The following is a 17,371-nucleotide window of genomic DNA, read 5'->3' as shown; positions in this document are numbered from 1 at the left end:
TTCTGGGACTGAAAATACATCTGTCTACTCCAGTGGACGGTTTGGCCAAATTCTGCCAATGTATATTATGCAATATTTTGTATGTTTTATTTAAAATGATGATATCATTTGCACGTGAATAACGTTATGAGTATTTATACCACTTGCTCTTTGTAAATGTTTTATAAACATATCGTTTTTGGACCACTTTTTTTGAGGTGGACACATTTCAAAATGAAATATAGTGTGTGTGTGTACACACACACTATATTTACACAACTACACTATATAGTATAGTGTGGGGGGGGGTTAATAGGCATATTCTTTCAGTTGTTTAACAGTAAAAACAAACAATATTACTTATTAATTTAATAAGTCATGCATGAAAGGGTTTAATTAAAATACATAAAAAACAAGAATAAACAAACGAGTAATTTGAGTGTGCAACTTTGAGGTGCAGTTGCAGTTAGCTAGCACCTGAAGTTGGCCGCTAGGGAGGCCAGTTGCCGATAAACCTCAAAGAGGAAGAAGAAAAAGAAGAAAAAGAAGAAGAGTCCGCCGTTATACGCGTCACGTGGGTCGTTTGGTTCCCTCTCACTTAACAGCAGAGGCTCCATTTTGTGTTTGCGCTCTCAGTCGACAGTCAGCAAGGAAATACTGCTAGGACCACCTAAGGGTATGTGTTGAACGATTAAAACTCACCGTGCATGTACTGTTGTGTTAAAAGAAAAGTTAACGTTATCTGTCGTGTATAGGAGTCGTTATCTTAAATTTGCTCGCTACGTGGCCTGGTAAAAATCTGGTAGCTAGGCCCCACAGTTGACCGGCTAACGTTAGCTTGCTACAAAAATAGGGCGTTTATAATTCGACGTTGTTGGGGCCGCTAAATATAATTATTTATATACACTAATAACGTTATTGTTCTTACGCTTGCAGAAAACTTTACCAACAACACCAACATGAGTGGATGTCGTATTTTCATCGGCCGTCTGAGCCCGTCTGCCAGAGAGAAGGATGTGGAGAGGTTCTTCAAAGGATACGGCCGCATCCGAGATATTGACCTCAAGCGAGGCTTTGGGTTTGTGGTGAGTCACACACAATGGGAATGGATCAGGGCAGTTTTCTTAAATATTGATAGAATTTGAATAAAGGCCACTTTATACTTCGCTGTACAGTAATGTAATGTTTCATTCAGCGCAGTCGGGTTCTTCTCCGCCTCAGCGTACATGCAGAGTAGATACCAAGTTCTTTAAATTTACGGCCTTCATTTTGTTCCGTATCCAGTGTTGTGTCCTTGCAGTGTCAACCATTTCGAAATCTAGAAGTGTTTAAATGAAGTGCTGATTTTAGGGTTTTCTGCCCAATGCACCCCTACATTAAATAAGTTACTGCCAAAGGGTTTTTCACAGTATTCACACCTTTTTCCTTTTCTCACACTAGATTGGAGGGCTGGGCAGTGAAACAATGATAATTATCGCTATGTATTTTTCCTCTATAACAATACAACACATTTTTATTAAATGTTTTATTTAATTTATTAGAATCAAGAATGAATTACCACTGGTGCTGGGTGATGTGGCCAAAAATGTTAGTAATTTATTTTATTTTTTTTAAATTGTGAAAACATTTTTGGCCATGCCACCCAGCCCTACTCCATTGTACAATAGATTAAATTAACTTCGGGCTTTCAATATCTTAATATCCCCTAACCCATGATGACAAAGGATTTTAACACATTTGATTAAAATCAACAAATGAAATCCATTAATATTAACATGCATGGTTGGTGGGTAAACGAGTCCAGGATCGGTATGAAACTGGGTCACAGCAATTATCTGCTTGGTATATGCTGGTATTTTTAAGGGAAAGGAAGAAAGGCAGTACTGCCATATTTAAAATAGTCTAATGCTGTACCTCACACATTTAAGAATGACACAGAAAAGGGGATAAAGAGACACAAACTTTTAAGTGTTATTAATGTGCGTTCTGTTTGTTGTAGGAGTTTGATGACCCCAGGGATGCTGAAGATGCTGTTTATGAGCTTGATGGCAAAGAGTTGTGCAATGAAAGGTAGGAATTTCTCTTGTGGTAAATGTTTGTACGAGTTTTCCTTCACCGTTTGCTCCATCGGTTTCCATGGTAATACAGAAGCTTTTCTGTAATTTCAGGGTAACCATCGAGCACGCCCGTGTACGTCTGCGAGGTGGCCGTGGCAGAGGAGGCAGCACTGGAGGAGGAGGAGGAGGACGTTTCTCTGATCGCTATGGCAGAGGATCCCAGAACAGTCGGAGGTAAGGTTTTCACACCTCAACCAGTTTTGGTAACATCAACTGCTTTGATACGTAAATATGTATTTGCCGTTTAATATGTAAGGAACACGTAAATGAACGGTTCTGTAAGTATGTTGTTTAAACAATTATTTGGTAAAAGGTCAATTATCAGAGTCCATGTTTTGAAATGGCTACTGTGGGTGTTCAAGTTACTTGTATATTTTGCGGTGATCCAGTTTAATTACAGACTTGGAATTTTAAATGCATGCAACACCTGGCCTGTGCTCACTGAATTTTAAATACCCTTGAGAGCTCTTAATGGCCAGGCCACACTGCTTATGTGATAAGCGCATGTGCATCGTGGAACCTCTTACTTTTTATTTTGGCGGCCATGTCAGTAGGTTAGAGCTGCCACACAGTCTGTGCGAGCTACATGCAGCAGCAATGCTTCACTTACAAAAAAAAGAAAAAAAAAAGTCAGTCTTCACTAGTTTTTGACAGTGACAAATGTCTATCTGTAGAATATGTCACAAGACATGAAGAAAAAAATAAAACCATTTTAACCCAACACCTTCTGGATACTTTTCAGATTAATAGCCCTCTAGTGTTTCTCTGAACATAATCCCTTCATTTGTTTACTAGGCTTTTATTTTAGAGGATTTATTAAAAGCAAACATGATGTAGAAAGATAGTAGTTAAGCAAGGTAGCCGTCACACACAGGTTAGAGGTAGGCAGTAGGGATGAAACAATTACCGGTTTAACAGTAAACCATGGTAAAATTCCCGGTTATTACCTTTACACATTTTAATTACCATGATAACCGGGTACGGTTAACCGCGCTATTATAATCTCAAGGCACTTTTTCAGTCACTCTGAAGTCCGGTCGCGCTGAGGGGAAACCTTGATTGAAGAAAATAACTTTATAGTGAACGCAGGGTGTTAATTTCTAGCTTTGGTTTGTCTGTCTGACTTGCTAACAGCGTATAAACTGAAGCTCTCTGCGTTAGCTGCTCTTGTAAAAACGCTACACGTTGTTCTGTTGCTGTGTGTGTCGTGACGGCAGAGTTTATTCGTCCACTGCACATGATAACACGTTATGCAGTTTAGTCAACCAAGCAGCATACCTAGAAACACTACATACTGTATTTATGTCAGTTTTTGGGCTCATTGCAGTTACTTTCACTGTCTTCTAAAGACTTTGTTTTCATGTAATTGTCCACGGGATCATTGTATTACCTATAGGCCTATAATATAAAATCTTGATAATGCACACCTAGATGATTTTAATGTTTACAAAAGGTATCTGCGGTTTTATTTTTTATGGAAACAAAATGGAAATTTGTAGTTTTCAATATAAAACTTGTTGAAATGGTTTGTGTATCAGTACATTTTAATATTTTTTTGGCACATTTTTACAATACCGTGATAATACCATGATAATTTTGGTCACTATAATCGTGATATGAAATTTTCATACCGTTTCATCCCTAGTAGGCAGTATGGCCTCAAGCTTTAGTCTGTGTGCTAAAGTCTGTATCTCAGCCTCACAATGTCGTTCAGTTGAATGAGTCTTTTTACATTCTTTTGTTCCAGTCGAAATCCTCCTCCGATGCGCACTGAGAACCGCCTGATTGTGGAAAACTTGTCATCTCGTGTCAGCTGGCAGGTTAGTATTGCCACATGTTTTTCATACACAGCAAGCCTCTAAACGCTGCAACACCACAGATGTTATCACCTCAAACAGTCTGCCTCCAACAATATACACATACAAATGTAGAATATCCATACTGCTAAAAACATAGAAACAATCAGATCAATTGCTAATGTGTATAAACAAACTTTTATTGTGATAAGGCCCAGATTGTTATTTTAAAAAACACTGCTCATATGAATCTGCATCTGATGCAGTTAAGTAATCAGTCAAAGAGCAGCAACTACAACAAAACAGTTAATTTGTTCCTTTTTTCAAATTTTAACCAATTCTTCACCCCTTTATTTGCCAGCCTGACTGTTGTGTCATATGGAAGAGCTCGCTTATGGTGGAGTTAACCCCTTCTGGGTCCTTCTGTCTGGGTTGAGCCTGTGGTGTCAGCCAGTCTGTCCTACTCCTAGTTGACGCCTGCTGGTCTTGTGAGCGCTCGCTCCACACTAGAGGCGCTGGCGGCCCCTACGCTCGCTCGCAACGCCCCCTGTCGAAGGCAGGGGGGTGCCTGGTGTGTGACTGAGAGCGAGAGAGAGGAAACAGAGAGTTGGCAGAGAGAAAGGAGAGGAAAGAGCGAGAGTCGATGGTGATGGTGGTGGCGTATTGATCGATGGTTCGTTAATTTGAGGGGCTTCGATCGATCGATATCCCCCTTCCCTCCCCCCCTCTGGTGTTCCCGCACATCGCGAGAGAGTGTGAGTTCCTTCCAGGTGCCCATGGATATAATCTGCTGTTATGGTGGGCTCGGAGAGCCTGCGGCCCACCCCAAAGGGTTTCGCTCTCAGGTAGTAGTTTCCTCTCTTCCACCCTGTTCACTCTCTTTACTGAGGCGGGGTGCCGAGACGGGCGGTCCCGGCGAGGAGCCCTGTGCCCTCTTTGCCAGGGAAAATGGGGCTCTTAGTGCCAAACGCTGCCCAGTGGCGCCACTGCAGTTCAGTTCATGCAGATGGTGTTCATGTCTCTGTAGTTATAATGAGCAGTGGGTCCAAGAATCTCAAAACTGTTGTTAATACTCACTGTGTCCAGTAAAAGTACTTGTAAAAATATGTTCTATACATTGGCGTACACTACATTTTTCTAGTTTTGTGGGGATTTAAAATTTTTTTTAAATGTTTTAAAAACACACTTTTTTGAAGGACAGGCTTGATTAAACGGTCTCTGAGGTTCTTGGACTCATCCTTATCTGCTGTAGCCTGTGTAGTCCTCTCAGAGAATCTAACCATCTCTCTTTTTGGGTAAATCAGTCCTGTTTTATGTCTCAGGCTGTACTTGTGTCCTGAGTCTCTCCGTAAGTTGACTGATGTTTACATGTGTAGGACCTGAAAGATTTCATGAGACAAGCTGGAGAGGTGACATTTGCAGATGCACATCGCCCCAAGCTCAACGAAGGGTAAGACCATTAACTCAATTATGAACATCACCATGTGAGTCATATGTTTACCATATCAAAATTACATTTGAAATTTGAGGAAAATTACAATCCAATTTATGACAAAAAGCATATCTAAGATTGTTAATAAAATAGTTTCATGCTGTTTTTACAGAGTGGTTGAGTTTGCCTCATACAGCGATCTGAAAAACGCCCTTGAAAAACTGTCTGGAAAAGAAATCAATGGCAGGAAAATCAAGCTCATTGAGGCAGCCAAGAAGAGGTGAGTTGTCTGCCCGAACCTCCAAACACACAAAAAGCGATCAATACATATTAGAGAAGTCATTTGATTGTGGCTGATGCGCTCCTATTCACCCATGATTGGCGGCACGCAGATGGCGGCTTCCGCTTTCCCCTCATGTTTCATTTATTATCACAATAAGAGCATGCTATTATCTGAGATAACTTCATTGAATGCTGAGAGATCAGTGCTCCACCTGCATTCAAAGAACAGAGTCATGCTTATTTTAGAGCCTATAGTAAAGGTGGATAAAGAAATGGTTCCAGGCAAAAGTATAACTTGGTTTATCACTATATATGGATTTAGTAGAAGATGGGCTGAACTGTTGCTGAGGTTGCGCATTAGTCACACTGCTGTTGGGAAGCATAGTGTGTGTAAATGTATAAATCTGTATTGATTACTGTGCCACTAACACACTTTTCAGAAGAGCACTTATCTTTTAATCACCTTTTTAAAAGGGGAAAGTCGGCACAGACACAAGAAGCCCTCATCTTATTGTTGCGATCAGATCTTTAGAGTCTGTCAGGATTGACAGTGATTATTCAATTTATTTAGCTTTTATTCATACATGGTGGTAAGTTGACTGCACATACATGCTCTTTAACTGGAAAACCTTGTCAATGGTTAAATTAATTTAAAGAAAGTAATAAGGAATAACTTGTTCATAAGCCAGACAGTATATAATGTGCAGGCTCAGTGAAAGCAGTCTTCACACTGCCTGGCTTGCTTGCTTATTCATTTATGAATGTGTTTACTTAATACTTGTGTGAAAGAAACCCAGTAGTGTATTTCTGAGAGCCTGAATGTGTATACTATGTATTTTGGCAATATCCTAATGATCTTTCTTTACTCTTCCTCTCACCCAGGTCGAGAAGTCGTTCCCGGTCAGAGAGCTCCTCCCGCTCACGGTCCCGTTCTCGTGGTCGCTCTCCATCTCGCTCACCTAGACGCTCTCGCAGCCCCGCCAAGGCCCACAACCGTTCCCGTTCCCCCAGTGGCTCACCCTCCGGCGGTGCCGCCTCCCCATCAGCGAAATCCAAGGATGCCACTAAACGTTCCTCAAAAACGAGCAAGTCTGCCAGCCCGCACTCCCCTCTGCCTGCCCAGAGGGCCTCCCGCTCTCGCTCCCGTTCCCGCTCCCGCTCTCGCTCCCGTTCCAGATCTCGCTCTCGTTCTCGCTCTACTGACAGCCAGCGCTAAAGGTTGTGTTTAAGTTTAACAGGAATCACCAGTTGGAACAACTTGTTTCAGCAGTATAATCAGCTTGGAGGTGTTTGCACACTGGAGCTCCCATGACCCCTTCTGAAAGCTGAGACAAGTGTTTCCCTCAAGTAAAGTTTTTTTTTTTGTTTTTCTTGTCTGGATTGTCATCCTCAACAGTCCTCAAGGTTTTCACATTTAAAACACATGTCGTACAGAAACAATGATATTAAGTCAGATATTTTATTGTCATTTTAAAGTTAAATAATTGTACCGTTGAGTGACTCCTCACCTCCAAATTTACTCATCTAGCTTAGCTGCAGGTCCAGTTCTGATCCAGCACCATTATTTCTTGTCACAGAAACACCAAATCGAACCAGCACTGCCATTATTGGGCCTCTAACGTTGGTCATCTTTACACTTTGAAAAACTTTGAAGAGGGAACCTGTGTTTTTCAGCAGTAATAGAATACTTTTGATAAGTCATGTGACCACTTTCTTTACTGTTTTGCGATACTTTTGTTGTTGCTTGTCAGTAGGAAGATTGATCCTTTTTGTTGTTTTTTTTTACATTTTTGTCCTTATCATTTGCGTTTTCCAAGTCCTTTCACCTCTTTCCCCATATTTTCTGACCTGCTGTATCTACCACAGATGGTGTATGCGATATCTATAACTTAAAATGCTTGCATGTGCTTTTGTTTGATCGAAATTTAGACTTATTAGTATTGAAAATATTTTATTTGTACTTAAAGCTCAAAAACAAACCATTGCAACTGGCATTGGCAGCTTCAGTACCAAGAGCACTGTACAATGACATTGTTCCAGCAGTTGAACAGCTGCACAGTAAAATAACGGTTGATTTCATGGATCGTGCAGTTGACTGTTGAACTGTCTTGTTGGGAGATGTAATACTCTTGAGGATAAGGTCAACACTTTAATTTCAACACTTTAAAATGGTGTTGCATACAGAATGTTTATTCTAGCGTTGTAATTTACTTGTTTTTGTTTTGATATAGGGGTTTTGTGTACAGCATTGCAGACTTTGATTTTACATACGTGTGTATTATACTTGTTGGTACTGTGACTGATGTTACTGTGGTGACTGAACGTGTAGACAAGAGTTTGGAAAATGCAACATTTTTGTAAATAAGGATTTTATTTTCAGTGGGGGGAAAAAAAATATGATGGGCGTTTGTATGGTTTAGGAAGACAATTGACTAAAACAATAAAACCGTTTTAATTAAATCATGAGTTTTGTGTTTGTCAATTACAAGTTGTCAACTGACAATTCAGAAGTAAATACTCTGAATTCTCCCAGTCTCAAATCACTTTGCTTTCTGACAGTTATACATCTTATTTGTTTCAAGTAGTGCAGGAGCCCTTTCAGCGAGCTGCAGGGCGTTGTCTAGTCCCCATCAGGCTGGAGAGTCTTTGGTCCTCCATCATACAGTCCCCTCAGAGGACACTTTCAACTTGTCTTCAGCGTTAGCTGGCTGGTACGTCTCTGTAGATCAGGCAGACAAAGTGGTTTGGCAGAGCAAGCGCATGCAAGTAGTTTTATAAAATGAAATTTTAAGTTAATCGAACAGTCAGGCTCATTAAATTTCACATTTAAAATGAAAACACACATTTGAGAAACTGGTAAGATTATTATTATTTTTTTTAGTTGACAGTGTAGAAACGGACAGAGGACTATGAGGTGCAACCGAGGTCACAAGCCAAAATCCAGCAGAGCTTACACAGTATACAATTTTAATCACAAGGCAACCAGGATGCCCCTGTGATCTTTCAGGTTTGGACCATCATTTCTGACGGGTGCTTTTAGATGGTGGTGGTGATGCAGTGGATAAGAAGCATGCTGTTGGTGTGAGAGACCTGGGTTCAATTCCCCACTGTGATACATCCACAAATGTGTCCATGAGCAAGACTTAACCCCTAGTTGCTCCAGAGGCATGCAACCTCTGACATGAATAGCAATTGTAATTGCTATTGTAATGTCAGAGGAGGAATCCTAATGACGACGTTGGTTCCCTCCCTCACTTCCTCTAGCAACATTTGGTAAAAATGTTCATTTACTGTGTCTAAGTATCCACTTGATGGATTGGCACCACATTTTGGACGGGTGACTTTTCCTCTAGTGCCACTTATATTTTAGTTTATTATTGAAATATCTCAAAGATGAATTGTAAAAAACTTTCATCTGAACACCATCGACAGGTCAAAATGTCTGTTTATGACAAAATACCATCAAAACTAATGAGATTCCAGTCAGCCTCCTGTATTTTCTGGTTAGTACTAATTCAGCATGGCTGTAGACTCCTTTTCCTGTTAGATGAGAATTGTTTTCCCCTGTATTGCTTTGGAAATTGCTTGTTAGCTAATATATTGCTAACACGACATTTTTTTCTGTTGTGTTTTTTCAGTCCAGTACAGTACACCCCTTTATAATTTCATGTTAGCTTTTATCCTCTGGCTTAAGAATGAACATATTAACCCTTTAAAAGCCTGTTTACCTTTCTCTGTGAATGTGAACCTTTGGTAACACCAGAACAGCACGATGAGCACACCTGCCTCCATCATCTGGAAGGACACGTAGACCAAGGGGAACAGAAACAGAGGGCCGATCATTTCCGGGGGAAAGGCCATCTTCAGAATAGTGCTGCAGAGCTGGATGTTCTGACAGCCTGTTTCCATAGCGACCGTCCTCCGTTCCCTGAGGGCAGACCGATTCATTCATAAGTCACGGGTACATAAAGGCAGGCTCGTGGCTCTGACATGACTAACATAAGCGCTTGAATTTAAGCAGATAACGCTCCGCCTGACTTACGCTTGGTTGAGCTTAAACAGCGAGGAGATGATGTATCCGAAGGAGTAGCCTATAAAAGGCATGAGAGAGCCGATGGCCATGAGTGGAGGAGACAGCACTGTCAGGATGGAGCCTCTGATGGCAATGCTGGAAATGATGCCAATCCCAACTACAGAAATCATCATGATAGTGAGGCCTACCTGGGAACAGCAAGACAGGAAACTCATTAAACTGTAGATTCCTTTGGTTTCTTAATTATTATTAAAGAATAAGTCTAGTGGTCTATGTTTTCTTTAAAGTATTGTCTGTGTAGACACAGCCTCGCCTTATTCATCTGTGACAAGAGCATCAAATGTGAATTAATGTGCCAAACAAAATAACCCAAGAATGCACCAGGAAATGATCATCATTTGTGACCTGTTTTTTAAAAACATTTATGTCTCCAGTGGGAGCCAATGGGAGCCAATATTTGATTACTAGTTTGCCCCATATAATGTCAAAACAATGCCCGTTAATATTACACGTCCAAGTCAGTGTCTTGAAATTGCTTGTTTTGGCTGACCAACTACCCAGAACCCAAATATATTCAATTTACAGTGATGTATTACCACACGTTTTTGCCATTATTGCTTGATAAATGACAGAATGACCACATTAGGCACCCTGTGAAATTTAACGTAGGAAAAGTCATGTTAAAATCGCAGGTGAAATATGTTAAACATGTATTTTACACATGGGAAATGTGGTTTTGGAACATTTTCATGGTGTAAAGTGTAAAACCTATGTGAAACCTATGGGATTACAGGTATTTCCATGTTTCCTACATATCATCACATGTGGAAAACATGGGATATTCATTTGGTTTGTCTGTAAGGGATAAACAATAAATCAAGCCTGTTCATTTCTTTCACAAACCATTAATCAACATTGTTTCTGCCCTTTAACCTTCTGACCCTTGTGTGTGTGTGTGTGTGTGTGTGTGTGTGTGCGTGCAAACCTTTGTGATGAACTTTGCATACTGCGGCCTGTAATAATTAATGAGGATGCCGGCACTGCAGGGAATGAGAATCATGAACAGCGAAATAGTGATGTCGACGTAGGGCACGAAGTCCTGCAGGTTAGTGAAGCCCTGACAGTAGAGGTACAGCAGCAGAGGCATCATGCCCAGAGCCAGCAACGTGGAGCAGGAAGTCATCACAATGCTGAGGGGAAACACAGGGGTGATAATGTCTTAGTCCAGTCTTAAACTGAAACAACTGCTTCCTTATTATATTGGTGACACATGACCTTAAAGTTTAGGCCCACCATTGGGTCAACACTTGGTTGTAAATGAGGAATCTGGAAGAGTAGATTAGAAAACAACCCCTCCACAAGATCCATTTAGTAAAGAAAAACAGTCACTAAATGGTCAGATTTTTTTCTCAATAGCTATTTCAAAGGTCAAGAATTAACTTTGAACCTCAAATCTGAAGCCAATGTGGAGGAGAACTCCTTAAAGAGTTCAGCTTTTGGGAGTGCAGGTGGCTCAGTTGGTGGAGTGCTCTCCCCATGTGCAAAACTTCGTCCTTATAGCTGCGGCCTCAGTTTCAATTCCATCTGTGGGCCCTTTGCAGCATGTTTTTCCCTCAATTCCAACTTCTCTCTCTGTACTTACCAGAGAAAAGTGTTCAGATTTTAACATCTACAATTCCATACAAACTCAAGATCATGTGATATCAACCAAAACAGCTCTATAGAAATAGAAAAATTATATTCTCTACTGCTGTTCTAATGTCAAGAATGAAGTTTTAACTTGAACCACTGAACAGATTTGCCCATATGTTTCCTTGTTCACACTGAAATGTGAAAATCAGACAAGCATACATTTATTCAGCACATTTAAGAATCAGTGTCACTGTAAATGGTCCATACACATTTAGAGAATTTACTTTTTGTCATCATTTTGTAGCAAACTTGACAGCATTATGTTTAAAGTCTACAAAGTGTGAGGTGCAATGAACAGTGTAGCTTCCGGGGGCTGCTGGTGGGGCAGCAGACTTGTTAATTGCAGGTTGAACGTTTTCTGAGCTGAGTAAACTATCTGCCAGCCAATTGTTTCAAGATTTATTGCTCTCATATCACCCTTTTTATAACAGAGGCTGATTAACAATATGCTTGTGTCACCTTTACTCTCTAATAATGAGTAAAAAAGTGACAAGTCACTTTGAACTTGCCTGTAAATTTGCTGAGAAATACTGTGTAATAATATTTTTAAAAGGCCTCGTTTGCTGCCTGCATGAGATCCTTAATAATCCTTATTATTAGTTGTAAGCGGGGTCCGCGCCCCTTGCCCTGCGCAGGCCGCGCGAGTTAACCCGCGTTGAATAAATGAACAGAGTTTGAAATTAAAGGGACTTGCGGTTATGGGGATATAAAATTAATGTATGTCTAAGGGAGTGTCATTTGATATTCGATTAATAGTGCCACCTAGAGGCCGATTGACACCAAATTTCATACAGCCCCTTGGGAACGCCTAGTTATGAGGCAAAATGTCCCTTAGTTCAAAATCCCATTCAAATTAATAGGATTATCCCATGGTATTTCAGCTTCAATTATAGCGCCACCTTTAGGCCGAATTACACCAAACTTTTCGGGTGTCATCAGGGGCCTATGGGGAACAATTGTTCATAATTTCGTATCAATCGGACTTGTGGTTATGGAGATATAAATGCTTGTAAATCAATGAGATTTTTTAAATGTCTTTAATCTGCAATAACAGCGCCACCTAGGGTCAACTTTGGTGCCTGGAGACTATCCTGAACAATTTGGCTCAAGTTTCATGTCAATGCAAGTTGTGATTATAGAGGAACAGATAATTGCTGTTACACAGCACCACCTAGGGGCTAAGTTTTGCACAGCCACACAGCAACCCATGCCACATAAGGTCACCAAATTTGGTGTTGGTGCGTTTTCACAAACATTTGTTAGCTTATAATTGGGACATTTTGTGGCAGATCAAAATTTTCTCTACAAACTTTTATCAGCTTGGTCCAATGATTGTCCGTGCCAAGTTTAGTGTCGATCGGACTTCCCGCTTCGGAGAAGTTATTTAAAATAGGTATTTCAGTTTTTTCAGGAAAAAAAAGTCTTGGCGAAAATGGCTGTGGCCTGTACCAGGAGATTCAACTCGATTCCCCAAATGAGTGGCTATGAGGTTTTTGATATGCGCCTTTGTATGTGGGAGTTCCAGGCCCAAACACAATTATCTTGCTTATAGCGCCCCCTAGAGGTAGAAGTGTGCGGAGTTTTGCGTCTGTAGCACTTACTGTCTAGGCCAGTATCACTTTTAGCGCCAGAAGAATAATAATAAAAATCCTGACGATTACAATGGGGTTCCCAGCCCTACTGGGCCTGGGAACCACGATGCCTAACTAAAAATTTATTCTCTGAAGGACTCTGTTTCATCAGTGCTGTTTTAGTTCCGTCCTGCAACACTATGCTCAACAGCTGCAAGCCAGATAAGATCCTTAGACATCAGATAGAGGAGGAATGTCCTGAACACACAATCTACACACCGGGTCCTTGCTGAATAAGGTGACTAATGGGGTGAATGGCCTAGAGGATGAAAGTTGAAAGGGGCTTGCATATTATGATAATAGCTAATATAGATTTATGATCAGACTGGTGATGTCCTGCAGGTTATTCAACTCTAATAATGACAGGGCGGGTGTGGCTGGTATATTAAATCACAGGCCATACTCTGATTAGCACAGCATCCTCGATTGTAGATACATGAAAACAAAAGATAGCACATTGACCGAGGTCACTGAATTGCCTTAAAGGTCAGTTCACCAGATAAAGTTTTATGTTTTTCATATAATATGTCTCGAGTAATTGAAGAAGATAAGTACACACAAGCATTATCATTCCCACAGGCACCACATTACATATAAATCTCAGATCAGTGACAATAAGCAACAATTGTTGCTTTGGACAATGGACTAAGCCACAAGACTCAACAATTGGAAACCTTTTGTAGGAAAGGATACCTTACTGTTTCAGTGCTATGAGCAGCACACTCACCTTCTTTGCAGTGGGTTATTTGACAAGCAAGATTAAGCAAGAATACATGTCTATCGCTGCTGAGAGAACCATTAATTGTGATGAGGCAAAGATAAAAAGTTTGATTTATCTGACTCTGAAATCAACAACACAATGTGATCAATCAGGGGCAGTCCCCAAACTGAGATACGTTTCTGAGACACGCAGCAGTCTGGCAGTGGTAGTAAAATGCCTCATCTGCCATTTAAAGGAGACAATGCTTCAGGAGAGACTTGTCTCAATAGGAAGGGAAAGATGGGTGACTGCTGACAACCAGTTTCATCTCTTCATCCACAGACTAACTGGCTCTGCTAGCCCCAAATCCCTCCCCTTTATTTAGTAACAGGCCAATGACCGGTATTCACGAACTGTCAATGTACGGTCTCTCTTATTTTAATAGCCACCCCAACATAAATGCTGCTCAAATAAAAATCACTTTGCAAGACATTCTTGTGACTGAATTTCTCACAGCCTTCCGACACATTTCTTTTAGACTTTCAACCCATTCCTCGTGTGCTAAAAAGCTTCCAGCTCACTAATGTTCTTTGGTAGGTTTCCTTGCTGCCACTGCTTTCTCTAAATCCCACCAAATATTTTTCATGGGATTAAAAACCTGGGGACTGAGGCGGCCACATGAGGACACTCGAGGAACAATTCCTGAACTTGGACGTATGCTTGGGATCATTGTGATTTAGATTTACTCATTTATTTATTTAGCTGATGCTTTTAACCAAACTGATTTACAATTGATATATGTCAGACTAGGGGGTGACTTGGTGCCACATTCCTTTTCAAAATGGCCTGATATTTCAAAGACTCCATCATGCCAGGTACAGGGTGAAGTTTAGCAGTTCTTAAAGCAGCAAAACACCCCCAGGACAGATCCACCTCCATGGATGATGCTTGGGACAGTGTTCTTCTTTTTGTCAAAGACCTTGCCCTTCCTACGCCAGACATTCACTGAGCCATGGGTCCAAACAGTTCCAGTTTAGCCTCATCACTCCATAAACAGACTCCCCGAACTCTACAGACCTATCCACATTTTTTCGTGCATATTCAAGTATTAATGTGCTTTTTGGTCAAGAAGGTAGTGCAGCAAGGTTTCCAGGCACGAGGTCCTTGCTTGTTTAGTCTGTACTGATTTGGGGTTTTATTACTGCCTTCATGAGGTCCTCCTGCAAGTCATGGTTGATTCCCATTTGAGAAATGTTGCTCTTTTCTTCCCACATTTTCATTATCAGTTTATCATTTTAGCCTTTCCAGATCAACATCTGAGCTCACAAAAGGTTCAGGAGCCACTAACGTCTGTCGTTCAAGTGTTCACTTGGACCTTAATTGCCTGAGTTTACGATAGAGTTTACAAAAACAGTTTCAGTAGGTTGTGTGTGTACCTGAGGTTCATGTCTCCCTGCAGAGCAAGGGCCAGGATGTTGGAGAGGCTTCCACCAGGACAGCAGCCGCAGATCAGAATCACTACAGACGTAATTTCAGCCAACTGGAATGCCTACAGCATGAAATAATAATAAATTGTTGCCCATGTGTATGACTGATAATAATGTCTAATAGTGATACCAGTGCTGATCTGATTGATTACGGAACACTGTGAATCTTGATTGTGCATAAATAATTAAATAATATTATATATGTATTAATAATATTATTTAATAACATTATATATAAATAATAAACAGTGTTGGGGAGGTTGCAGATCACAAGTTACCCTATTTAAAATGTAATAGTAGTGTAACTATTTCAATCAATTTATCAAAGTAATTTTAATTACTTGTTGATTACTTTTCTAATGAATGATTGAACTTGAAATGAAATGAACTGTTAACCATTTTCAAAAGACAGCTTGAGAGGCAATTTTATTAACAGACGTGTGGCGCTGCAAATTCAAACATAAGAACCAATAAAAGCATCAGAACAGCCTCAAACTTTACTAAACGGCTGTAATGACAAATGAAGACACTGTGCAGATGAAAAACATGCAGGCAGCAAAATGAATTTTCTCCATATAACTTAGCTTTTTACAGAAAATATTCAGCTGTAACCCCCAATGTAATCACGAACATTTGCAAAAGTAACTTTAATTTAATTACACATGTTTTCCAAGTAACTGTACAGTTACTTGGAAAAAATGTGTAATTAATTGATTTTGTAATTACATCCCGTAACTAAATTACATGTAACTAGTTACTCCCCAACACTGATAATAAAAACAATTTGTTGGAAATGCTTAATTTTTCCTGATTCTTAGCTGTTTTGATCCACAAAAGGCTTTCATGCAGTCTGTTAGTGTTACTATTTCCTCTTTGTCTTGTGTTGTTATTATGCAATTTTCAAATGTCTTGGGTTTTTTTTTCAACAAGCAGTCGATAACCTAAAAATATTCAATTTACACTGACATAAAACAAAAAAATCGTCAAATCTGAAGGCTGGGCCTGGGAATATTTGTGCTTTTTCCTTGAAAAGTGACAAACAAAAGAAATTTCTTTTCTGTCGATCGACTAATCATTTTCAGCTCTACTAAACAGTACTTAACCAGCATAATGAGATACATTCTTTTAGACTGCAGGAGGCCTCACATGCCTCCTGTATATCAAAATTGCAATGTGATTATAATCTTAAATACCAGAACATAGCAAGAATACCAACCTTAGCTAAGCAAAACGCTGTCAGAGGCATAACACCGTACTGGGCCAGCACTGCTATCACCACACCCTTAGGTTTCACTATGTGACTCTGGAAAGAAGAAAAAATGGTTGATGGTTGACATGACTGTAAAGACCTTCTATTTCCTTAATAAACACAGATCATTTACTTGCAGGTGGATATGAAAAGACAGCATGCTGCTGAAGTCACCTTGATCTTGGACACCTCCATGGTGCATCCCAGTGAAACCATGGTGATGAATAATACAATTATCATAAGTATGTTGATTGTTTTGTCCATTATAGGCGACATCATAGCCGTGTAAACTGAGCTGGTGTTAGCAACCATCATGTTGACCAGGAAGCTGTCATTTTGCCACAAATCTGGATGAGGGAACAGATCCGCTGCGTAGTCCAAGGTGCCTTCCATGTTGGAGCAGCACGAGTTGTAATCCTCAGACACACACAGGCACAAGCATGACCACAATGGAAGACAGAGAGAGACATCACAGAACGAATGTTGAAATGAAATTGGTCCACAAATGTAACCACAATGGTTTCAGGATCATGAAATGCTTCTCCAAGCTTCACGGTTTTCTCATTATGTCACCCATTATCCTACACTTCAGCTGCTCTTTCTCATTATACAATCAGAAAAAAAAGAATCAGAGCATGACAAGAGTGACACAGACAGAAAAACAAAGAGAAACAAATCCTTTATAACACAGCAAGAAACACTGGTTTTAGTGTGAGACTGTGCCCCCCCCCCCACACACACACACACACACACACACACCCTAGTTTACTTGCTTAGTTTAGCTCAATCCCTGAATGCCTCTGACTCTGGGGAAGTGGAAAAAGAGTACAATCCCCCCAAAACTACTGTATCTCTGAACTCTCTTTAACCAAATCACATACATTTAGGATTTTCTATGTGATCTTCTTTTTAAAATGAATATAATTTTTTTCACCTCCGTTCACTGAGCCTACCCTAAAACAGTTTGGAGACC

The 17,371-nt window shown here is 40.3% G+C and overlaps 2 protein-coding genes across 2 annotated transcripts; one reads left to right on the top strand and one right to left on the bottom strand.

Annotated features, from left to right (window-relative positions):
• The first annotated feature begins 502 nt into the window (after positions 1–502).
• srsf5b (serine and arginine rich splicing factor 5b) lies at positions 503–8,066 on the top strand. The gene is made up of 8 exons (XM_038726339.1): positions 503–655; positions 916–1,064; positions 1,979–2,049; positions 2,148–2,270; positions 3,844–3,916; positions 5,269–5,342; positions 5,497–5,604; positions 6,489–8,066. The coding sequence occupies exons 2-8, from the start codon at positions 939–941 to the stop codon at positions 6,820–6,822; spliced, it is 909 nt and encodes a 302-aa protein (XP_038582267.1). The 5' UTR covers positions 503–655; positions 916–938; the 3' UTR covers positions 6,823–8,066.
• On the bottom strand, positions 7,853–17,111 carry slc10a1 (solute carrier family 10 member 1). The gene is made up of 7 exons (XM_038726338.1): positions 16,573–17,111; positions 16,366–16,452; positions 15,099–15,211; positions 10,625–10,829; positions 9,649–9,827; positions 9,335–9,534; positions 7,853–8,325 (listed from the first exon to the last, which is right to left on the bottom strand). Exons 1-7 carry the CDS (start codon positions 16,789–16,791, stop codon positions 8,264–8,266), a joined length of 1,065 nt encoding a protein of 354 aa, XP_038582266.1. The 5' UTR covers positions 16,792–17,111; the 3' UTR covers positions 7,853–8,263.
• Positions 17,112–17,371: the final 260 nt, after the last annotated feature.

This window comes from Micropterus salmoides, unplaced genomic scaffold (genome assembly GCF_014851395.1).
Source record: "Micropterus salmoides isolate LMB-PRFRI ecotype aquatic unplaced genomic scaffold, ASM1485139v1 Ms_hic_scaffold_18, whole genome shotgun sequence".
NCBI lineage: Eukaryota > Metazoa > Chordata > Actinopteri > Centrarchiformes > Centrarchidae > Micropterus > Micropterus salmoides.
The sequence above is the reverse complement of the archived record's forward strand: the minus strand, read 5'-3'. Positions and strand labels throughout refer to the sequence as shown.

Coding starts and splice junctions, on each gene's coding strand:
- srsf5b (XM_038726339.1), top strand. CDS start 939: ATGAGTGGATGTCGTATTTTCATCGGCCGTCTGAGCCCGTCTGCCAGA. Junction 2,271..3,843: donor GGATCCCAGAACAGTCGGAG/GTAAGGTTTTCA, acceptor CTTTTGTTCCAG/TCGAAATCCTCCTCCGATGC. Junction 5,605..6,488: donor ATTGAGGCAGCCAAGAAGAG/GTGAGTTGTCTG, acceptor CCTCTCACCCAG/GTCGAGAAGTCGTTCCCGGT.
- slc10a1 (XM_038726338.1), bottom strand. CDS start 16,791: ATGGAAGGCACCTTGGACTACGCAGCGGATCTGTTCCCTCATCCAGAT. Junction 16,453..16,572: donor TGGAGGTGTCCAAGATCAAG/GTGACTTCAGCA, acceptor TCTTCTTTCCAG/AGTCACATAGTGAAACCTAA. Junction 8,326..9,334: donor GTTCACATTCACAGAGAAAG/GTAAACAGGCTT, acceptor CCTGATCTACAG/AGACGTACCAGCCAGCTAAC.